Source organism: Alligator mississippiensis, chromosome 15, assembly GCF_030867095.1.
Source record: "Alligator mississippiensis isolate rAllMis1 chromosome 15, rAllMis1, whole genome shotgun sequence".
Lineage (NCBI taxonomy): Eukaryota > Metazoa > Chordata > Crocodylia > Alligatoridae > Alligator > Alligator mississippiensis.
Genome location: NC_081838.1, coordinates 12,714,959 through 12,735,095, shown reverse-complemented (window position 1 = coordinate 12,735,095; position 20,137 = coordinate 12,714,959). Strand labels below are relative to the sequence as shown.

The 20,137-nt window shown below is 67.4% G+C and overlaps 2 protein-coding genes across 8 annotated transcripts; both read left to right on the top strand.

The window, feature by feature from the left end:
- Nucleotides 1–11: 11 nt before the first annotated feature.
- On the top strand, nt 12–9,814 carry ADAM15 (ADAM metallopeptidase domain 15). 6 transcript variants are annotated; one of them, XM_059717985.1, is made up of 25 exons: nt 12–480; nt 1,697–1,797; nt 2,535–2,620; nt 2,742–2,820; nt 2,945–3,018; nt 3,126–3,306; nt 3,413–3,478; nt 3,581–3,649; nt 3,890–4,059; nt 4,162–4,246; nt 4,327–4,475; nt 4,589–4,766; nt 4,838–4,930; nt 5,101–5,296; nt 5,402–5,510; nt 5,592–5,751; nt 5,824–5,895; nt 5,983–6,094; nt 6,281–6,419; nt 6,581–6,640; nt 7,283–7,388; nt 8,449–8,526; nt 9,056–9,127; nt 9,360–9,481; nt 9,566–9,814. In XM_059717985.1, exons 1-25 carry the CDS (start codon nt 27–29, stop codon nt 9,606–9,608), a joined length of 3,054 nt encoding a protein of 1,017 aa, XP_059573968.1. In that variant the 5' UTR covers nt 12–26; the 3' UTR covers nt 9,609–9,814. The 6 variants fall into 6 exon arrangements, with proteins under 6 accessions (XP_059573968.1, XP_059573967.1, XP_059573969.1 ...); XM_059717984.1 differs by having other exon boundaries at nt 1,694–1,797; XM_059717986.1 differs by lacking the exon at nt 6,581–6,640 and having other exon boundaries at nt 1,694–1,797.
- A 1,251-nt stretch (nt 9,815–11,065) lies between these two features.
- On the top strand, nt 11,066–16,178 carry EFNA4 (ephrin A4). 2 transcript variants are annotated; one of them, XM_059718003.1, is made up of 6 exons: nt 11,066–11,232; nt 14,374–14,666; nt 15,010–15,078; nt 15,214–15,273; nt 15,378–15,649; nt 15,917–16,178. In XM_059718003.1, exons 1-5 carry the CDS (start codon nt 11,129–11,131, stop codon nt 15,473–15,475), a joined length of 624 nt encoding a protein of 207 aa, XP_059573986.1. In that variant the 5' UTR covers nt 11,066–11,128; the 3' UTR covers nt 15,476–15,649; nt 15,917–16,178. The 2 variants fall into 2 exon arrangements, with proteins under 2 accessions (XP_059573986.1, XP_059573987.1); XM_059718004.1 differs by lacking the exons at nt 15,214–15,273; nt 15,378–15,649.
- Nucleotides 16,179–20,137: the final 3,959 nt, after the last annotated feature.

Genomic DNA, 20,137 nt, shown 5'->3' with positions numbered 1-20,137 from the left:
CCGCTCCGACGTGGGGAGGAGCATGTATGTCGGGTCGGGTCGCGTCGGGCCCAGGGGGCCGGGTCCAGACCCCGCTGCGGGCGCGGGCGGCTGCCTCCGCTCCGCGCCCAGGGCCGGGCGGAGCCGCTGAGCTCACGCTGGGTGTCGCCCGCGGAGCCTTGGCAGCGGCGGCGGCGGGTGGAGCCGGCGGAGGTCGGGCAGGAAGTTCCCTCCACGGCCGCGCCGCAGCTGCGGGGCCGCGGCTGGTGCAATGCGAGCCGGGAGGGCGGGGGCGGCTGGGCCGGGGCCGGGGCCGGGGCCGCACTCGGCCAGAGCCGGCTGCTCGGGGCTGGGGCACGGAGGCAGGTGCGGCCGGGCCGAGCCCCGCCATGGGCCCGCGGCTGGTGGCGGCGCTGGCGCTGGCGCTGCTCCTGCCGCTGCCCCGCGCGGAGCCGGAGCCGGAGCCGGAGCGGGCGCCCGGCGGGACAGCGCAGCGCGCAGGTGAGGGAGCGCGGGGCCGGGGCTGCCCTGTCGGGTCGCGGGGCGAGGTTTCCCCGCCTGGCGCGCTGCGCGGCCGCTGCAGGTGCGGGCCGGCGGGGATGCGGCGCTGCGGGGCAGCCCCCGCCAGGACCGTGTCTGCGGGGCAGGCACGAGTGCCCGGAGCCGGCCGGCGGCATCCCCGCACAGACCCCCGCCCACCGCCGCCGCGTCTGCCTGAGTCGGCCGGGAGCCTTGGCCGCCGCGGGGGGAGCGCGGGGCTTGCTCGCAGCCCCGGGGGAGGAGCAGGCTGGGGTCCGGGTCCGGGTCCAGCCCCAGCCCCAGCCCCGTCGGATCCGGCCGCCAGCACGTGCTGCCCGGGGCACCGGCCCTGCCCCCAGGATGCTGCCCCTTACCTTGGGGCGGGCAGGGCACTGCTGTACCCGGTCCCGCTCTGCCAGTGCCGGCCCCGATCCTGGACCCCGCGGCCTATCCCTGAGTGAATCTGGGGGGGCGCTGCCCAGGCCCAGCCTCTGCAGGATCCAGCCCTCCCCTGACCCCCAGCCTGCATGTAGGGGTACCAGGAGCAGCTCCCTCTGAGTTTGCTGCACTGGTGCTGCAGTGGGGTCTCATCCCCCTCCTGCAGGGCCCTGCAGCTGCAGCGGGGAGCCCAAGCTCCTGTTTGCTGGGGGGAGAAGTCCTCCCTGGGGGAGCAGTGGGTAGGCCCCATCCTCCAGGGCTCCCCTCTTGGGCACCAAGCCCCCAGCTCATGGCAGTGGGTGTGTCCTTGGCTGCCCCGCAACAGGGAGTGTTGGTGCTGGTGTCCTGTGCACCTCCTGCTCTGGATCCTCCTGCCCCTGCTCTGCCCGGGCCCTTGGGGAGGGGCAGCTCCAGGTTTGGGCAGCTGGGCCTGCAAGGAAGTCTGTGGTCATGCGGGTCGTGGGGCTGGGCTGGAGCATCTGGTATGGAGATCCCTGCCCCTGCCCTGACCCCGCAGCTCCAGGTGCAGCTGTGGGCAGGAGGGAACCTTAAGAGACCCGCATCCTGCCCCCATTTGTGCCAGGGGTGCCATGGTGGGTGCTTGCCAGGGGCTGGGCCCTGCCCCATTGCTCCCACGCTTGCCCAGTGCCTTCATGTGTGGGCATGTGCAGGCATGTGCTGGCATGTGTGAGGTGCCTGGTGTGGGCAGGCACTGGGTCCTGCAGGGCCAGGTTGACGGTTCTGCACTCACCCCAAGCAGGTGACACCCGGCGGCTTGAAGATGAGCTGATCCACTACTGGCATGTGATGCCCTCCATCCAGCAGGGCAGTCGGATGCTCAGCTTGGCAGAGGCCATGCAGGTAAGAGCCCCACTGCAGAGCTGCTGTCACCCCCCCTCCCCCAGCTCCCTGCAGGGTCCTCACAGACCCACCCCTGGGGGCAGCAGGGAGGCCCGGTGACCCAAGTGCCCTCCCCCGACCGGAAGGGCCGGCCCAGCCTGGCCACGGAGCGCTTCCCCAGTGTTTCCTGCACCAGGAGGAAGCTGGGGGGGGGCCTGGACAACACCCACCCCCTGCACAATGTGCAAGCAAGGGAGCACCCTTCCTGCCCGGATAGGGGGGATGAGGCTTGGGGACCCCACCCCCCTTGCCAGGTTCCCCTCCCACAGCTCTGACCCCTGAGGACCCAGCTGGGTCCGGTCCCCCCATCACTGGGAGCCTACAACCAGGCTGCTGGGCACTGACCCCGATGCTGCCAGCACCAGGTGTCCGCAGGAAAGGGTGGAGGTGCCTGATGGATGAACATGCTCCCCCCCCCGCCGCCAGCTCCCCTCCACCCCTCGCTTCCTTCTCCTCCCGCCTCTGCCTGCCGCTGTTTCCTGCCCACATCCCACGTGCTGTGGCCCCAGGCCACGTGTGGGGTCAGGCTGCCCCTGGCCTGCCCCCACGTACCTCGCATGTGCCCTTGCCCTGGAGTGGATTGGGGCCTGCGCCCAGGGGGAAGCCCTGTGTCTGACCCCCTGGCAGCCTTGGGCTTAGAGGCAAGTCCCGGGTGGGGGTGTGAGTACCCCCATCTCTGCCCTCTGTAACCTCCCCAGCACTGGCAGAAGGAGTTCCCAGACCAGCTGCGGGTCACCCTGGAGCTGGAGGGAGCATGGCTGGAGCTGGAGCTGGAGCAGAACCGGTGAGCTGGGGGCATGGGTGAGGGGAGGGTGTGTGACCTTACTACCCAGGGTGGATCGGCTGGACCCTGGGGGCGGGAGGCATGCGAGGCCATCAGCTGGGCTCTCATTGTCCCCCCACAGGGAGCTGACTCCAGGCACCCGGGCTCTGCTGTACTATCTGCCCAATGGCATGCGGACCATGCAGGACATCGGCACCCAAGTAGGTTTGAGGGTCAGCAGGGCATTGTGGGTTTCCTCAGGGCAGTGCCCTACTTAGGGTCAGGGGCCTAGCCCTGTCTCCCCCGCAAGGCCGCAGCTGAACTCTCCGTCCTTCCCTGCCACAGAACTGCTGCTACCAGGGCCGCGTCCGGGGGCATCCGGGCTCCAGGGCCAGCATCTGTGCCTGTGCTGGGCTCAGGTAGGGGATCCCTTGCCCTACCCCCTATCCTGCTTCCCCCCCATGTCTCTGTTGCCCCTGGGACCACATGTGGTCCCTGACACCTGTCACCCTCCTCCACCTCCTAGCGGCTTAATCGCGGTGTCCCAGAACATGAGCTATGGCCTGGAGCCCAGCCCTCGGGGCCCCCACGGGACACACCTGGCCTACCGCACCCAGGACATCCGGCTGGTGTCACAGGCCTGCGGGGTGGGCACCCCCAGCCCTGAGCAGCCACTGCCAGACACGGAGCAACCTCTGCTTCAAAGGGTACGTAGTAGGGAGGCTCTGCTGCCTCTTCCATAGGGGTGGGCTGCCCCCACACTTGCGTCCCTACGTCACAGGAAGATGCTCCCCTCACTGGCTCTCACTCCAGGGCAAGCGGGCAGCAGTGCCGGAGCAGCGCTTTGTGGAGCTGGTGATGGTGCTGGACCAGGCGGAGGTGAGTGGTGCTGGCTGGGCCCTGGCCTGCACCAGCTGAACTGTGCCTGCCCAAGGCATCTGGGTGCTGCTGCCCCCCCTTGATGCTGTCCTGTGCCTGCAGTTCCGGCTGTACCCCGACCTCAAGCGGATCCAGACGCGTGCACTGGAAATCACCAACCAGGTGGATGTGGTGAGTGCCCAGAGCACCCTGCTCACCCCCAGTGCCCGGGGCTCCCCCAGCCCTGCCAGTGCCCTAGGTCCTAGCCCTGCTGCCCGCAGCAGTGCAGTGTTGAGGTACTGTGCAAGGCAGTGCATCCAGGCAGTGGCTGCCAGGGGCACAGCTCTCCTCCCTGCGTTATCCCCCCCTCTTCACCCCATGCAGGGTAGCCCCACTCCATGGGGTCCTGAGCCCGCCCTCCCCTCTCCCCAGTTCTTCCAGCCCCTGGGCATCCGTGTGGCACTGCTGGCAGTGGAGGTGTGGAACCAAGGCAACCCCATTGCTGTAGGACCCAGCGCCCGGGCCACACTGGAGCGGTTCCTGCAGTGGCGCCAGACAGACCTGCTGCCCCGGCTGCCCCACGACAATGCGCAGCTGCTTACGTGAGCGGGGGTGCAAGGGTGGGACGTGCCAAGGGGCATGGGGGCGGCATGTCACCCGCAGAAGGGGCTGCATGTCACACTTATGCCCGCACTATCTTCCAGGGGCACGGCCTTTGCAGGCACGGCCATGGGGATGACATCCCAGGGCTCCATGTGCTCTGCAGCCCGGTCCGGTGGGGTCAGCGTGGTTAGTACCTCCCCTTCCCCTGCCTCCATGCTCCCCACCCCCATTTTCTTGCAGGACACTGAACCCCCATTTTCTTGCAGGACCACTCCATCAGCGTCCTGGCCGTGGCCTCCACTGTGGCCCACCAACTGGGCCACAGCCTGGGCATGGGGCACGACAGGCCAGCACGGGGCTGTGAGTGCCCTGGCCCCTACCAAGACCGGAGCTGCATCATGGATATACCCACAGGGTGAGCATGCTGCAGGCGGGGTGCAGCATTTGGGCTCAGGCTGGTGCTGCGTTCGAGTGGGGGGAGGTTGCCCAGTTCCTCCACTCTTGCTTACAGGCTGCTCCCCCTGCCAGGCTGATGCCCGGGCTGAGCTTCAGCAGCTGCAGCAAGCAGGACCTAGAGCACGGCCTGCGCCAAGGCCGGGGCTGGTGCCTTTTCAATGTGCCAGAGCCCCGGAGCCTGGTTGGGCGCCCGCGCTGTGGCAATCGCTTCGTGGAGGAGGGCGAGGAGTGTGACTGTGGCCTGCAGGAGGTATGTGGGGTGCTCGGGCCCCTGTTTCCCTTCCCACTGTCTCCTTGCTCATGGTGCCCCTCTGCCCACAGGAGTGCGCCGACCCCTGCTGCAACGCCAGCACTTGCCAGCTGCTTCCTGGGGCCCGGTGCGCCACTGGTGCCGCCTGCTGCCAGGACTGCCAGGTGAGCAGGGATGGGGCCAAGCCTGTCTTTGGGTGGGGGGGTGTCCTGGGCCCCTCTGTGGGGTGCAGCACCTGAGTATGCTGAGCAGGCCTGTGGAAAGCCCTGGGAGCTGCCTGCTCTGGAAGTGGGGCTGGGCTCTGATTCACTCCCTCCCTTCTCCCCTCCCACAGCTGCGCCCAGCGGGCACCACATGCCGGGAGCCGCGGGGAGAGTGCGACCTGCCCGAATTCTGTGATGGGCTTTTGGGGCACTGCCCTCCCAATGCCCACATGCAGGATGGGCAGCTCTGTGCGGGTGGCCAGGCCTACTGCTATGGGGGTGTCTGCACCACCTATGCAGGGCAGTGCCAGCAGCTGTGGGGCACAGGTAAGGGCAGGGTGGGATGGTGGGGCAGGAGACTGGCGCAGGACGGGCAGCATGGGCAGTGCGGTTGGCTCCCCTGGCACTCACAGCTCTGCTGTCCCGGTGCAGGTTCTGTCCCGGCCCCAGCTGCCTGCTTGGCCTCCCTCAATGCCCAGGGCAGTGAGCATGGGCACTGCGGACAGCACCTCAATGGCACCTACATCCCTTGTGCCCCACGGTGAGTGCCTCCTCCCTGCTCTGTCCCCATCCATCATCCATCCATCCATCTGTCCATCCCCTTGATGTCTCTGTCCTGCAGGGATGTGGGCTGTGGGCGGCTGCAGTGCCAGGTGGGTAACGCCGCAGCTGCCCGGGAGAACGGGACCAGACAAGACTGTAGTGCAGCCCCCCTGCCCCCAGGCAGCGACGTGAGTGACCTTGCCATGGTGCTGCCTGGCACAGCCTGTGGCTCTGGGAAGGTGAGTGGGGCAGGGGTGGGGGCGGGTACAGCCATGGCACAGAAGTCTCCTGACTCTCTAATCCCTTTGCAGGTATGTCTTGAGACCCGGTGCCAGGACGTCTCGGTGCTGCGGGTGTCAGCGTGCCAGTGCCACGAGCATGGGGTGAGCCACAGGGCAGGGACCCCAGTGGGGGCAGCTCAGGGGAGCCCCAGTGCCAGGCTTGGGCTCAGGCTCCATGTTGTCCCTCAGGTGTGTAACAACCTTGGGCACTGCCACTGTGAGCGGGGCTGGGCCCCCCCCAGCTGCGAGAGCCCTGGGCCGGGGGGCAGTGTGGACAGCGGCCCCCTGAGCATGGAGGAAGGTATGGCAGGGCAGGAGCTTCATTGTGGCAGGGGAGGTGGAGCCCATGGCGTCAGCTTGCAGCCAGCAGGCCGGGTCCCTGCCGGGCACAGGGAGGAGAATGGGGCTTTGTGTACGGCCCTGGGCCAGCCCTGCGGGGAGGCTGGCGGCTGGTGCCTGCATGTCCTGATGGGCTGTTCCCTGGCAGGGAGCAGCGCCGTGCCTGCCGCCCTGCTCCTCAGCGCCATCCTGCTCCTGGCGCTGGTGCTAGGGCTCTGCTACGCCAAGCGTGCTGGCCTGCACAAGCGCCTCTGCCAGCTCAGCAAGGGCACCAGCTGCCAATACAGGTAATGCCCTTGCCCCATGCTCCCTCCAGCAGGCCACCCCCTCCATGTCCCTAGTGACCCTCGAGCAGGTCCAGGATCCCCCACGCTCCACCACTGCCCCCCCCGCTCCCCCCATAGGGTCTGGGCACCAGGATGCAACACTGACTCTCTTCTCCCTGCAGCACCGAGGCCGAGACCCGGGTGCGATTCCTGGGTGCCGGAGTCTCAGCTGATCAGAGCCGGTAACATCCGTGCCTGGGGGGGGCTACAGCTGCCCCCCTCAGCAGCTTCCTCCCCCCAGCCTGGGTGCAGGGCTGCCCTCAACCCCCCACCCTGCTTCTCAGAGTGGCCTGGTGGCTGCCTCCACATTGCTGTGCTCTTCCCCACACGGTGCCTTGCTCTTGGGGTCGGTGCATCAGGTCCCCTGCACAGTCCCAGAATTAGAACTGGGCAGGGGGTTCATCTGGGAGTCTCTTCCTGGGGGCCCATGGAGATCTCTGAGAAGCAGGATGCTGCTGTGTCCCATGGCTTGAGGCTTAATCACGCTGGTGGCTGGGTCCTGGGGTGCTGTGCTGTGCTGTGCTACGCCGTGCCGGTCCCCTGTCCCACTCTCCTTGGATATGCCCACTCAGGCTGGCCCGGTGCCTTTGGCCCTGCACCAGGTACAGGAATGGACTGCTCCTGTCACTTCTGTGCCCCGGGATCAGCTTCCAGAGTGCAGGGGCCAATGAACGTTCTCATCAGGCCCCATACCTTAGAGCAGGGGCAGGAATAGGACGCAGGAGTCTTGGCTTGTGGAGAGCCTGTCCCCAGCAGCCCCCCAGCTCAGGGAAAACAGTGCCAGGCTCCCTCTGCCCCATACGTGAACCCGTGTCTCCCTGCAGGATCTCCCAGCCAGAGACGCAGTGCCCCAGCCAGGCTCCCCCTGAGCGCCCCCAGCCCCCACAGTGGCGCCAGAGCACGGAGCTGCAGGTCATGCACAGCAGCACGGTAAGTGTGGGCCCTGCAGTGATCCCCAGCCAGGGGGAACAGCACTGCTGGGGCTGCAGGTAAGGCGGTGGGAGGGAGGCAGCACGCACGGCTGATGGGCTGGGGCGCCATGACAGGGTCTGGAGGTAGATGCTACAAGCGACGGGTGCCAAGGGCAGGATGCTGCGTGTGAGCGTGGCTGGGGGGCGTTGCCTGTGCTAGGGTCACAAGGGCTGGGTGCAAGGCTGTAGATGAAGGGGGTGAAGAGCCTGCGTCACAGGTGATGAGGGTGCCTCGGGTGTGCGTGATGAGGGGGCGATGGCATCGCTGCTGCTGTGAGCTGGATGGAGTTTTTAGAGGGGCCCAGCAGCCTGCACCCAGCTCTGCCTGCGGCTCCCTAAGGGCCCAAGCCTGTGTGGCCTCGTTCTTCATGTGACTAAGCAGCCCCCAGGCCAGGGAAGGCTCATCCCTCTCCGCCAGCCCAGCCCCGCAGCTGCACGGTGGCAGGGGGAGCCCAGCACTGGGGTGGGGGCTTCCTAGCAGGCAGCACTGCCTGTGCCCCAGCGTGTTGCTGCCCAGTCAATGCCTGCTGCCTTGTGTGGGTCCCCGGCGCTTGTTCTTCGCTGCCGGGACACATGCTGTCGCCCTCCCCATGGGGGCTGCCCTGCAGCAGGGGTGACAGGCCCCAGAGTCCCCTGGGCACTGTCTGCACCTGGCCTGGTGCCCACTGCTGTCCCCATGGTACCAGGAGGGCCTGCCCAGACACTAGCCCCACTGTCACTTCTGGCCTCCCTGCTGTACTCTCAAGGAGCTCCCCCAGCAATGGCCCTGGGGGTCCCCTCTCCCGCCAGCTGCAGGCCTCACTGTGGGTGTCCTGTGGGACAGACCTGAACTGGAGCCGGATCCTCGGGTGTGGGCTGGGGGTCAGTGCTCTGCTCTGGGCTGTGCCGTGGGGGTCGGGGGGGGGGGGAGGGGTCTGTCGTGCTGCCTCTCACATGCTGCATGGCTCACACTGATTGCACGTCTCTTAACTGCTGCTGCATGCGCCTGTCTGCCGCGCGTCTCCACCTTCTCTCTGCAGCCTGCCCCCCTTGGTGCTGCTCGGCCCGATCCACCCTCCAAGCCGCTCCCGCCTGACCCGGTGCCTAAGGCATCCCAGGTAACGGCCCTGGGCCCAGCAGGGGCGGGGACACACTGGCTGCTCTCACTTGTCCCACAAGGCTTCTGCATGACCCTCACGTGCATGCTCTCACCTGGCCGAGGGGCGAGGGTTTGGAGGGCTCATCCCCCAGCTCCTACCACGGCAGATCCAGCCGCCTGCTCCCCAGGGTACCGGCTGCTCTGGGCACACTGGGTTCGGACACGGATAGACCTGCAGGGCACAGCTGGCCCTCCCGCTGCTCTTCCCCTGGCTCCAAACCCTCCCTTGTCCTGGACCTGACGCCCGCTGCAGGACCTGGTACTGTCCACAAGAGTACGGTGCTGGAAGCCCCCCCCGATGTGGCCCCGGGCATCGCTGCCCCTCAGTCTGCCAGCACCCAGAGCTCCCAGCCCCACAGCACCCCCGGCATCAGCCACCCCCCTGCAAGGCCCTGTGCCGGGGGGCAAGTCCGGCCCCTCCCTGCAGACCCCGCGGCTGTGGCCCGGGCACCGTGGTGCCGTCTCACTGAGCCTGCTCTCTCTGCCAGGCCAGGGGCTCGGACAGGCCACCCCCCCCCACGCGCCCGCTTCCTGCAGACCCTGTGGTGAGAGGCACTCAGGTAACCGTGGCACCACCGCGGGGCTGGTGACGGTGACAGTTGTACACGCGTGTGGAGAGTCCCACCGGGGCAGCACAAGGCCGCAGCATGGGCACAGGCAGGCAGGGTGACCACATGGGCACACGGGGCAGGGAGGGAGCAGGTGAAGGATGTGATGGGCACGGAGCTCTGTGCCCTAGACCGGCCCTGGGCGCTCCCACCCTCCATGGCTCACACCAGCTTCTCTCCACAGTCTCCTGGTCCTGCCAAGCCCCCCCCACCCCGGCGGCCACTGCCCTCTGACCCGGTGGGGGTCCTGGGCGAGGTGCCTGCTGTGCCTTCCTATGGCCCCCGCGTCATGGTGTTGCCATCCAGGTAAGTGCTGAGTCCCCTTGGAAGGGTCCTGCCTGGGGCGGGGGTCACTGCTGCTTTGCTACCGCCTGTTTCCTCTGTCCCCAGGCCGGCGCCCCCACCCCCCTCGGCACACACTCCAGACCGCTGATGCCCCTTGTGCTGCCCTGCTGGGACCCGCTGTCTGCTGGACTCGACTCCCTGCTGCTACAGCCCCCCTGCGCTGGACTCTCAGGGCCCTGCCCCGGGGCTTCTCGTCTCCCGCACCATGTGCAGGACTCGGGCAGAGCCCGTGGGCACCGTGGAGAGCAGTTTGGGATGCTCTGCAAACTGCAATAAAGGGGATGGTGCACCGGGCCTGCGTCTCCTCCTTTGGGAGCCGTGCGGACCTGACCGGGGGGCCCCAGGAATCCGAAGCACCTGAGCTTGCCCAGATGGGGACGTCGGGATCTACATTTCCCAGCAGGCCGTGCGCTATTGTGCATCGTGGGGGCGGGGCCAAAAGGAGGCTAGCTCCACCCTGTCCCGGGCTGGGGCTGCGCACGGACTGGCCCGCGGCTGCTCCGTGGGTGGGCTGTGAACGCCCCCCCCCCCCACGGCGGGAGCCCAGGGGTCCGCCTGCTCCAGCCCTTGGGCCCCACTCTGCTCCCAGGACCCCGGTTCTGAGCCCCCCAGACCGGCTCGGGACCCAGGCATGCGGCGCCTCCGACCCCCTAGCCGCGGGGCAGAGCCCGTACGGGGGGCGGCTTAGCCCTGCGGACCCTCCGCCCCGGCCGGGAGCTGCTGGACCGGGTGCACGGAGCGAGCTGTTGGGCGAGCGGCACCGGCCGTTGCAGCTGCACCGGTGGCCACCAGATGGCGCCTCGGCCCCGGGGACGTGGTGCGGGGGCTGCCGGAGGGGGGCGGTGCCCTTCAGCTCCGTCTCGTCCCCTCTGCCCGGTGGGGCCGCCTGGGGTTGCCCCCCGCTCCGCCGGGAGAGCACGGGCCCCCCGCGGGCTCCGCACCGGGCACGGGGGGGCGCCCAGATGTGTGTCCCGTCCCGTCCATGCCCCGCGCCCGGCGCTGGAACAACGCGGCCCTTGTGCGGCCCCGCGGATCTGCTTCCCTTCCCCGGGGCTGGGGACCGAGTCCGAGCAGGGCAGGGGGGCAGCGGGAGCCACGCGCAGGGCCGAACCTGCGGGGGAAGCCGGGCCCGGAGCCGCGGGCGGCGGAAGCTATGCGGGCCCGGCCCGCAGCTGCCCCGCGACAGTGAAGTCCGCAGTTAGGGCAGGCGGGGCCGGGGCCTCCGGCCCAGCTGCGGCCCACCACCCCCTGCACGGCCCCGGCGCGGAGGAGCCGCTGTCCCGCTCCCCAGGCAGCGAGACGGGGCACCAGGTGCCCCCGGCTGCGGGGTGGCGTCGGGGCAGCTGGGCTGGATGGACGAGCCCGGCCGGTGCAGGGAGCGCTGCGCCTCCCGCTCCCGGCGACTATGGGGGGCGGTAGCCCCGGCCCCGAGGGCTGCACGTGCGGGGGGGGGGGACCGGCCCGCCAAGGGTTAAGTTGGAAGTTTGGGAAGTTTCCCGGGGCCGCGAGCTCCGATTGGCCCCAAGTTGCAGCCGGGGCGGGGCCACCCCCGCCCCCCCGGGCCGCTGTCGGGGCCCCTTGCGCCCGCCGCCCGGACCCGCCGGAGCGATGCGCCCGGCGCCGCTACTGGGGCTGCTGCTCTGGGGGTCCCTGCTGTGCGGGCCGGCGCGGGGCCCCCGCCACGGCGTCTACTGGAACGGCACCAACCCCAGGTACGGCCCCGGCCCCGGCCCCGGTCGCCGGAGGAGGGCGGAGGCAGCCGACGTCCCTCGCCCGCTCCGCGCGTCCTTTGTCTGCCTGCCGCCCCCAGCCCCGCACACCTGCCCGCGCCCGCCGCTCCCCCGGGATAGCAGCCCCCGGGGCCGGTGAGCGGTGACCGGGGAGCTGGGGCAGCCGGGCCCTGGGGTGCAGGGGCGGGTCGGGACGAGTGTGCAGCGCCGCCCCCGGTGCTGGACGCCCCTCCGGGCTGGGGCAGGGCTGGGCATCCTGGGCCCCTCCCTCTGTGCTGGTGCGGGGCTGCGCCGCTCCCACCGTCGAGGCCTTGCAGGGCCTGGGCAGCCGCTGCCCCCGGGCTCCCTGGCTGCGGGGTGCTGGTGCGACCCTGGAGGGGCGGCTGGCAGATCCTGGCCACACCGAGCCCCACAAGCAGCAGGGCTGGGCACAGGCATGAGCAAACCAGGTGGCCACCTGAGGCCCGGACAGAAAGGGGGCCCAAAAATGGTGATTTAAAAATTATTATTATTGTCATTATCTCTCAAAGGGGGCCCGGATGCTAAAAGTTTGCCCGGGCTCGCCAGGAATCCAGGTACGGTGCTGGTCCTGGGCATGCCAAGCCCCCTGGGCAGCTCTAGACCAAAGCTGTTCTGGAGCCCAAGGGGCACAGGCTGGTATCTCCTACCATTGGGGCCTGGCAAGGGAGGGTCCCTGCTCTGCTCAGCCCAGACCCAGCCCTGCAGCCGCCGGCTCCTCTCTGGATGGGCTGGCTCCACCCAGCGCCCCAGGGCAGGGCCGGGTGCTCTGGGTCTGGGTCCCCAAGTGCCACTTGGGCCTGGCCATGCTTAAGGCTGTGCCATCTGGTGCTGCCCTGGGGAGCAGGGGCTGGCACGAGGGCCTGGGCCTGGGCACAGCGTGTGTACGTAGCGTCTCTCATGTCTGTGCTTGGGGTGGGGCCTGCCCGCCCCCCCCCGGCCTGGCTCCTACCCTCCGCCCTGGCTCCACCACCACCACCCTCTTCAAAGGCCTGGCTTTTCTCACGGGGCAGGGCTCTGAGGCGGGGAAGGGGTGTGCATGGCTGGGTAGGAGTGTGTCAGTGGGGAGCCCCTGTCCCCTTCCCCCCCAGCTCTGACCTGGCAGGGCTGGGGCTGGCGGGGAGGCCTTGCTATGGTCTGTCCTCGAGGCACCCTGGGGTGGGGGGACTCTTGTCTACAGCGCTGACAGCACGGCCGCGCGGGTGATTAATGTGCCGTCCCCTGCAACAGCTGCCAGAAATCTATGTCTAGTGTAAACACAGGCTCTTCACACACCAGGGAGCGGGGTGGGGCCCAGCACCGCCCCCCAGCCCAGCGGCCTCCTTGCAAGCTGCTCCTTGCACCCCCTGGCCTGATCCCAGGGAGGACAAGAAGCATCCCGTAATGTGGGTGTGTGGGGCAGGTTGGGGGGTGACGCTGCCAGGGCACCCGTTCCCAGCTGGGAACAGCTGCCCAGTGCAGTCTCATGCTCCCTGGCAGGAGCTCCGAGGTTGTCCCCTCCCCACAGCTCTGGCCCCTGGTCCATGGGGCTCTGGCACCACCACTTGCCCAGGCTTGCCTGGGTGCACTGGGCTCTGCGCACCCTGTGCTCCTGTGCCACGGGCCTTTGCCTGGGCCAGGAGCAGAGACTGGGCGTGTGGCACAGGGGAAGCAGGAGGCCAGGCCTGGCAGTCTGTAGGGGTCTACTGTGGGCTATTGGTGCTAAGGGCCAGTGAGCTCCTTCCTTCTCCTGGTCCCTGACCCCACATAGGGCAGGTTAAGGACCCCCTGCACTGAGCTCATCCCTGGGCCAGGTGGTGGTTCTGCCCCCTTGTTCCCCTCCCCCCAGACCTGGCAGTGGGGTCTCCTAGCTGAGCTCCCTCATTGCTCCTGGCTGGGGGGCAGATGAGGTTCGGTAGTGCCGGCCACAGTGGCTCAGCCCAGCCCCACCATTTGGGAGCCAGGGGAGGGGAGGGGAGCACCATCTCTCCCTTGCCCCAGGCTGGTTCCTGGCCACCCACGTTAAACAGGTGCTGGCCCCAAACTACAGGTCATCATGCCATAGGAATGCATGGGGCTGACATGGGGCCTGGCTGGGGCTCCCAGGACTACAGGACATAGGAGTGCAGGGGGGAACCGGTGGGACTTAGGAGCATGTTGTGTTTGAGCAACATCCTGTGGCTGTTCGCAGTGTGTTTGTGGGTGAGTCCCATGCGAGCTGTCTGTGTGCACACATGTGTCGGCTCTGCCTCTGGGCCTGGCTGTGCTCTGCGTACGCTTGTGCATGTGCATGTCCCTTTGGCCTAGTGGGTTTTTTGTTGTTTTTGTTGCTGTTGTTGGGGGTTTTTTGGGTTTTTTTTGGGGGGGGGGAGTGAAGCTTGTTGCCAGGGGACAGTGTTGCCCCTGCCCCCCTGCTGGGGCATCCCAGCTGCTGGGCACGGGGAGGGGCAAAGGGGCCGCAGCTGGGGCCCTGTGTGCTGTGTAGCTGGCCCTGCCTGCTTGCAGATGCATTCATTTCCACTGGGCTGAGGCTAATCGGAGCTGATGCCTGTTTGTTTGGAGAGGCCGGGTGCCCAGTAGCTGTTTCAACAAAGGCGGGGGCTGAGCTCCAAGGGGGTTGCTCCTCTCCAGGCGCTTGGGGCTACAGTTGGCAGGGGGCAGGTCTGGGATCTTCCTGCCCCCTACAACACCTCCGGCCTGAAGCATGTGGCGGGTTGGGGATCCCATTTCCACGGCCCTCCAGGCCTGTGGTGGGGGGGTGGCCTGCACTCCCTGAGGGCTGGTGCCCCTTCCTGCAGATGGCACAAGCCACATCCCACGCTGTCCCCCTGGCCCTGGGCAGGCAGCCTTCAGGTGAGGCCTGGGGCTGCAGGGGGCAAGTGGGGGGACCCAGACAGAGCTGCTGGCTGGGGTGGGGGCCATGCAATTCTCTGTGTGGGGCTCAAGCCTCTGCCCTCTGCCATGCCCACCCACGGGGCTCTGGCTCTGAGCCTAGGCATGCAGAGGACTCTGCCCTGGTGATGGCTGCCGGGATGGCTTCATCACCTGGGGAGAAGTCCAGCGGGCGCTAAGACCACAGGGTTTGTGTGGGGTCACTCTGCCTCCACTGACCCCTGCCCCACACAGGTTCCTGCGGGGCGACTACACTGTCCAGCTTGCCATCAATGACTACCTGGACATCTACTGTCCCCACTACGAGCAGCCACTGCCTGTGGGCCAGCCCGAGACCTTCACTCTCTTCATGGTGGACCTAGAGGGCTACCGGGGCTGCCACGAGACACCCGGCGCCTTCAAGCGCTGGGAGTGTGCCCGGCCCCACGCCCCCTTCGGGCCTGTGCGCTTCTCTGAGAAGATCCAGCGTTTCACGCCCTTCTCACTGGGCTTCGAATTCCAGCCAGGGGAGACCTACTACTACATCTGTGAGTGCCCTGCTCCTGCCCCACAGCACTGGGGTGGCAGGAACGCCTCCACCAAGTTGGCCTGACCCCAGATCCTGCTTCACCAGCTCCTGCTGTCCCTGCTAGGGGCTGCTGGGAGGATCTTGCTGCTGGGCCCTGGCAAGGGGAGGTCCCCAGGGGGCAAGGCACGATGGGGTGATCCAATGCTTGATGCCCAGAGGGAAGTGGGCACTTCTTGCTGGCACCCCCCATGGTCAAGCTGCCAGCCAGGAGCCTTGGGGCAGATGGCTGAGAGCCCAGACTGCATGGGGCTTCTTGCAGCTGGGGGTGCTGGGATGCCCTGACACCCCATGTCTACCCCCAGCCATCCCCTCGCCGGACAGTGCCGGGCGGTGCCTGCGGCTACGGGTCTTCGTGTGCTGCAAAGTGACAAGTGAGTCCCTCAGCCTGAGTGGGGGGAGTGTCTCTGGCATCGGGCTCCCAGGGCGGGGGCTGCAGTGATGCCCAGCGTGTCTCGGGGTGAGGGCTCTATAGGCTGCTGATGGGTTTGAGGGTTGGTTTCTTCCAGCCACAAAGCCCGTGACGGAAGTTCCCAGATCGCAGCCACGGGGGCGAGGGGAGCCAGGGGGTAAGTCTGGTTCAGGGTGGGGGCTGGGGGCATGCACAGGGGGGAGGAGCGGGGTCCAGGCGATGGGGCAGCTTGGTGACCTTTGCTGTCCTTGTTCCTTGCAGCCCCTGGCCTTCCCGCTCCCAGCCGTGCAGCCCCCTCCCGGCTCCGGGGCCAGGGCCCCTGCCTCAGCCTCGCCTTCCTTCCCCTCCTGTGGATTTGAGCCCGCTGCTGTCAGCAGAGGGAGAGTTCCTCTGAGACCCCCCCAAGACGCTCCCCCCTGGATTGGCTGCTCTGCTCTGCCAGTCGTGCGCAGGCTGCTGTGACTGGCCCTCGGGCCTGCACCTCACAACACCCTGGGGAGTTGCCAGTGCCTGGGAGACTCTGGTGCCTGCACGTAAGAGACGGCCCCAGGGCTGGAGTGTGACAGTGAGGGGAGCGGTCTGTGCCCCAGGGTAACCAAGGGCTGGAACAGCAGGCAGGGGTCACTGCTCGGGGCCAGCCGGCTGAGGGTTCCTGGTGCCGCAGGGGCTGGGAGGGGGGAGCTTGGGGCTCAAGACCAAGTGCAAGACAGCAGCAGGACTGAGGCTGCCCCAGAGCAGCTCCGGGCCATGGGGGTGGACTGGGCCGCATCCAAGCTCTGACAGCGTCTCTCCCTCCTCAGGCCCCCCAGAAGCCCTGCCCAGACTGGACCGGACCGCCTCATGGCAGGGGCTCCCCAAGCTGCCCTAGAAACTCCAGCAGCAGTGCCCTGCAGGGCAGGGCCCCCCCTCCCAAGCCTCCTGGAAGGCCTGGAGGCTGCCCCCAGCACGGGCCTGCTGCATCTCGTCCTCGGCTGAGGACGCCCATGTGTCTTCCGCGAAGACCCTCTCCGCCGTGTGCGCGGGGTTTCTGATCCATGTCAATAAAGCATTTGCAGGACCTGGGGCAGTTCCCACCTGGCCCTGCTCTGCTGCCCTGGGGACCCGGACCTGGGCTGCTGGTTGCGGGAGCCCTGCCGCTCTCCCCGACCCCTGGGCCAGGACCTTTCACTGTAGTGCCTGGCTCTCTGCCTCCCCTCATGTGGGGAGAACTGTGGGGGATCTCTGGTGGGTGGAAGCAGCTGCTCAGAGCCCCTGGCCCTGGCGGTGCTCCATAGGACGTCATGCAGGTTAGCCTGGGCAGGCCAGGAGATGTCAGCAGCACACTGCCCCAAAGCAGTCCTGGTGCTTGCTGCCCTGCCACAGTGCCCAGCACCTGGCTCTGTCCACCACCTAGTAAGGTCACGTGGCTTCTAGCCCCACACCAAGGGCCCAGGCTGAAACTGAAGGGGTTGAGTCCCAGCCTGACCCGTCCACACTTGCTGGAGCAAAGTAAGTGCCCTGTCTAGCTCCCTGCACCAGGAGCCCCACATCCCTTCCCTAGGGCTGGCATGCCATGCTGCCCCTCAGTCCCTTGACTGCCCCCCCCACCCTCCATGCCCACAGGGTCACCTGTGCAGGCAGCAGCCCTTTCCTTTTGCCTTGTCTGCAGGGGCCTGGGAGGAACCGGGCTCTGCAACAGGGACCTGAGCTCCCCTGGGCCCCTGCATGCTCTGCAGCTGCCCTTCCCCAGGGCGTGGGCAAGTCCCAGGGAAGGTGGATACAGGCCTAGCCCCTGGCAGCACCAGGCACAGGAGTGGCAGGGCTGGGGCCTGGGCTGCCCCAGGCAGGCTGGTCCTGAGCTGGAGTGCAAGTGCCCCACTGCTGCGTGACCCTGGCCCCAGGTCACTACCTCGCCCTGCCTGGCTGCCCTGAGCTGGGTGGTGACTGGGGTCCAGACCCTGCCCTAGGCCCCTGAGTGTGCTGGGCACCTGGTGGAGATGAGCAAGGGCTGGTAGCCCCCGCGCCAGCGCTGCTGGCACTTGCGCAGCTGCCTGCTGCAGTGGCGCCGTCACGTCAGCCAGGTTTTATGGCTGCTCTGGAGCAGCCGCTCAGCACGAGGCTGGGAAAAGCCATCATGCTCCCCCCTCCCCCACTCCTCCTCACCTCCATCCCTCCAGCTGGGCCCCACTGCCTGCCTTGGACCCCTGGCCCGAAGTGGCCCCCCGGCACACGCCCATGGCTAGGGGGTTTAGAGCAATGGTCCCGATTCTCCCTGCATCCTCAGTATGCTTCAAGCCATGCCCCTTCCCAGTTGGGGCATGGTGGGGGCTGCACGCAAGGAGCTCTAGGTATGGCTGGCCAGCACCATGATCCGGTGTCTCAGGGGGCCTGGCATGAGCAACAAGGCAGCATCCTCTGCCCTTGCTGTGGTGCTGCTGGGGGTAGCAGTGGCCCCTAGGTACCCAGTGGCACAGCCCTGGTGCCATGAGGGCAGCAGATGTGCCCACAGGCTCCTGGGGGAGTCGAGCCACAGCGATGGAGCCCCAAGATGGAGCCTGCGTGGCCCGTGTCCTTGAGCTGGGGTGCTTGGTATTCTGCAGCAGCACTGGCGTCAGCCCCGCCGCCTGCCGATGAGCAATGGCATCAATAAACGCTAATTGATGGCGCGGTCGTTCCAAATCAAATTCCCCATCCCCCGAATCGAATTGATGGCTCCGCGCCCCGCAGCCCGTGGCGGCCGCGCTGGCATCTATTAAAGGAGTCAGTTCCATTCTCCTGAGCACGTCCTCACTCCCTCCCTGCGCCCAGAGCTGGCCAGACGGGGCCCAGGGCCTTGTCCTGGTGGGGACTGGAGCCCCTCGACACCACTGGGTGGCAGGGCACAGGTGCCAGGACTCCTGGGTTCTCTCCTGGGGTCTGGAAGTGAAGAGGAGTCTAGAGGGTTGCAGCAGGGGGTCTGATCCTGGCTCACCAGCTGCCCTTGGCAAAATGCCGGGCTCACTCTCAGCCTCTAGGGGCCAGATCCCATTGCCTGCTAGGGTCCATGCAACACCATGTGTCTGGGGCGCCTGCATGCTGAGCTGTACTGCACGCTCCCAGGGGTGGCTAGGCATGAAGCTCCTGGGCTGGAGCCTGCAGACCCTGGGCTGGCCTGGGGCAATGAGACAAGGCAAAAAGGCCCCAGCACAGCTGGGCATGGAGGAGCAGCAGGACCTCACCGTGTCGCAGGGAGTGGCAAGGCTATGGTGGGCTCTGTTCCCATGTGTAGGGATGGAGGAGCGGAGCAGCTGGTCCTGTTTGTGGCTGCAGACAGCCCAGGCAGGGTGCGGGTGCCACAGGAGAGGTCAGTGCCAGACTACTGCACAATCAAGGGTGCTGGGAGCTGCCCACCCTCCCCCCCATGCTCTGTTTGCGGGGTCCTTCAGGGTCATGCTGTGCAGGGGGCTGCCTGGAGCCAAGCTCTGTTGTCACTGCCCCCTGCCCCTCCCTCCCCCTCCACCGGCTGCGCAGTACTGCCAAGCGCTGGCTGCAACGGTGCTGGGTCAGCCAGGCCCTGCATAGCAGCAGCAGCCCGTTGCATTCCAGTGATGGGAGGGACACGTGTGCTGTGGACCCACATGTGTAGATGTGTGTGTGTGTGTGTGTGGGCATGTGTGTGCCTTTGCATGCACATGCATGTTTCCTGTCTGTACATATCAAGGTGTGTGCACACTTGCATGATGCAAGCACTCCTGTGTATACAAAGGATTGGTGCACGTGCACACCTGTGTGTGCCTGTGGTGCCAGGCAGCTTGGGGGCTGTGTGTGCCTGGGCTCTCCTTGGGCTGATTCCTGCCTGCGTCTCACCTTGAGTTATTCCTGCCAGTGTCTCACCTCCACGTCTGCCCCCGGTGAGGGGCACAGGGCAGGGGCAGGCAGCACCAGGCCAATGTCTGCAGGGCTGAGCATGCCTCAGGGCCCAGAGGAGCTTCCCCTGTCCTTCCTGGCCCCAACACCCTGCAGCCCCTGGCTGGGCTCCCTGGTTTGCTGCAAGCACGACTGGCTTCGCCCCTGCAGCTGCAGCTGTGCTGGCTCTCAGGGGCGGGAGAGGGCAGGGCCTGGCAGAGAGTGGGGGGTGTGGGACCACTTTGCTTTCATGTGAGGCTACAATTTGGCCACAGCAACATCAGGAAGCGCTTTGCACCTGCTGCTAATTCTCCCCCAGCAGCAGGGGCTGTGGCTAGCATGGGGGGAGGCCTGGTGAGGGGGCATGTGCCAGGCAAGCCCCTGATGCCAAGACCTCCCCATGGGCAAGGACAAGAGCTCAGCATGCCTCCCCCAATGCAGTGACGTCAGCCTTGGCCCGCTGCTTGGCTCTGTGAGCTAGCACCACGGGACAGCTAATTGCATGGGGAGGGACCGCGGGGGTTTTCACACCAGCTCACATGGATCCGGCTGCAGGGGCTGCAGCCCGTAAGCAGGCAAGAGACCCTGGGGTCCCACCCTGCCATCCTGTCACGGCTTGGCGGCAGCCCACCTTCACTCCCTGAGGCGTGGCCTGGCTGCAGCAGGTGCTCTGCTCTGCCTTGGCCCCAAGCCCCTTCGTGGTGGGGCCAGGACACAGCTCTTTGCCAGGGGCCTGTGCTGGTACCACTCGTCAGGGCCCTCTGGGAGCTGGCACCCACACGGCTGCAGGCGGCACTGCCTGGCCTTGCTACTGGACAGGTGTAGGATAGTGAGACTGGGTCCCTCACCCCTGCCCCTTCAGCTCTGGGGAACGGAGGCTGCAGCAGGCACAGCACAGCCTTGCACCCCAACCCTGCACACAGGGGCTCTGCCCATGGTGGGGTGGCTCTGGGACCACAGCAGCCTAGGAAGTACTCCCCCCCCCCCGCAAGCTCGCAGGCCCTGCCCCCCCCGCTAGCGCTGGGCGGGGGAGGCTGAGCCGCGCCGAGAGCATCTGCATCCGCACAGTGATGGGGAAATGGCTCCGTGTCACTATGGAAACGGGGCCTCCAGCTCCGTCGCCCACCAAGGGGAACGGATGAGCTTTTGCGTCCCAC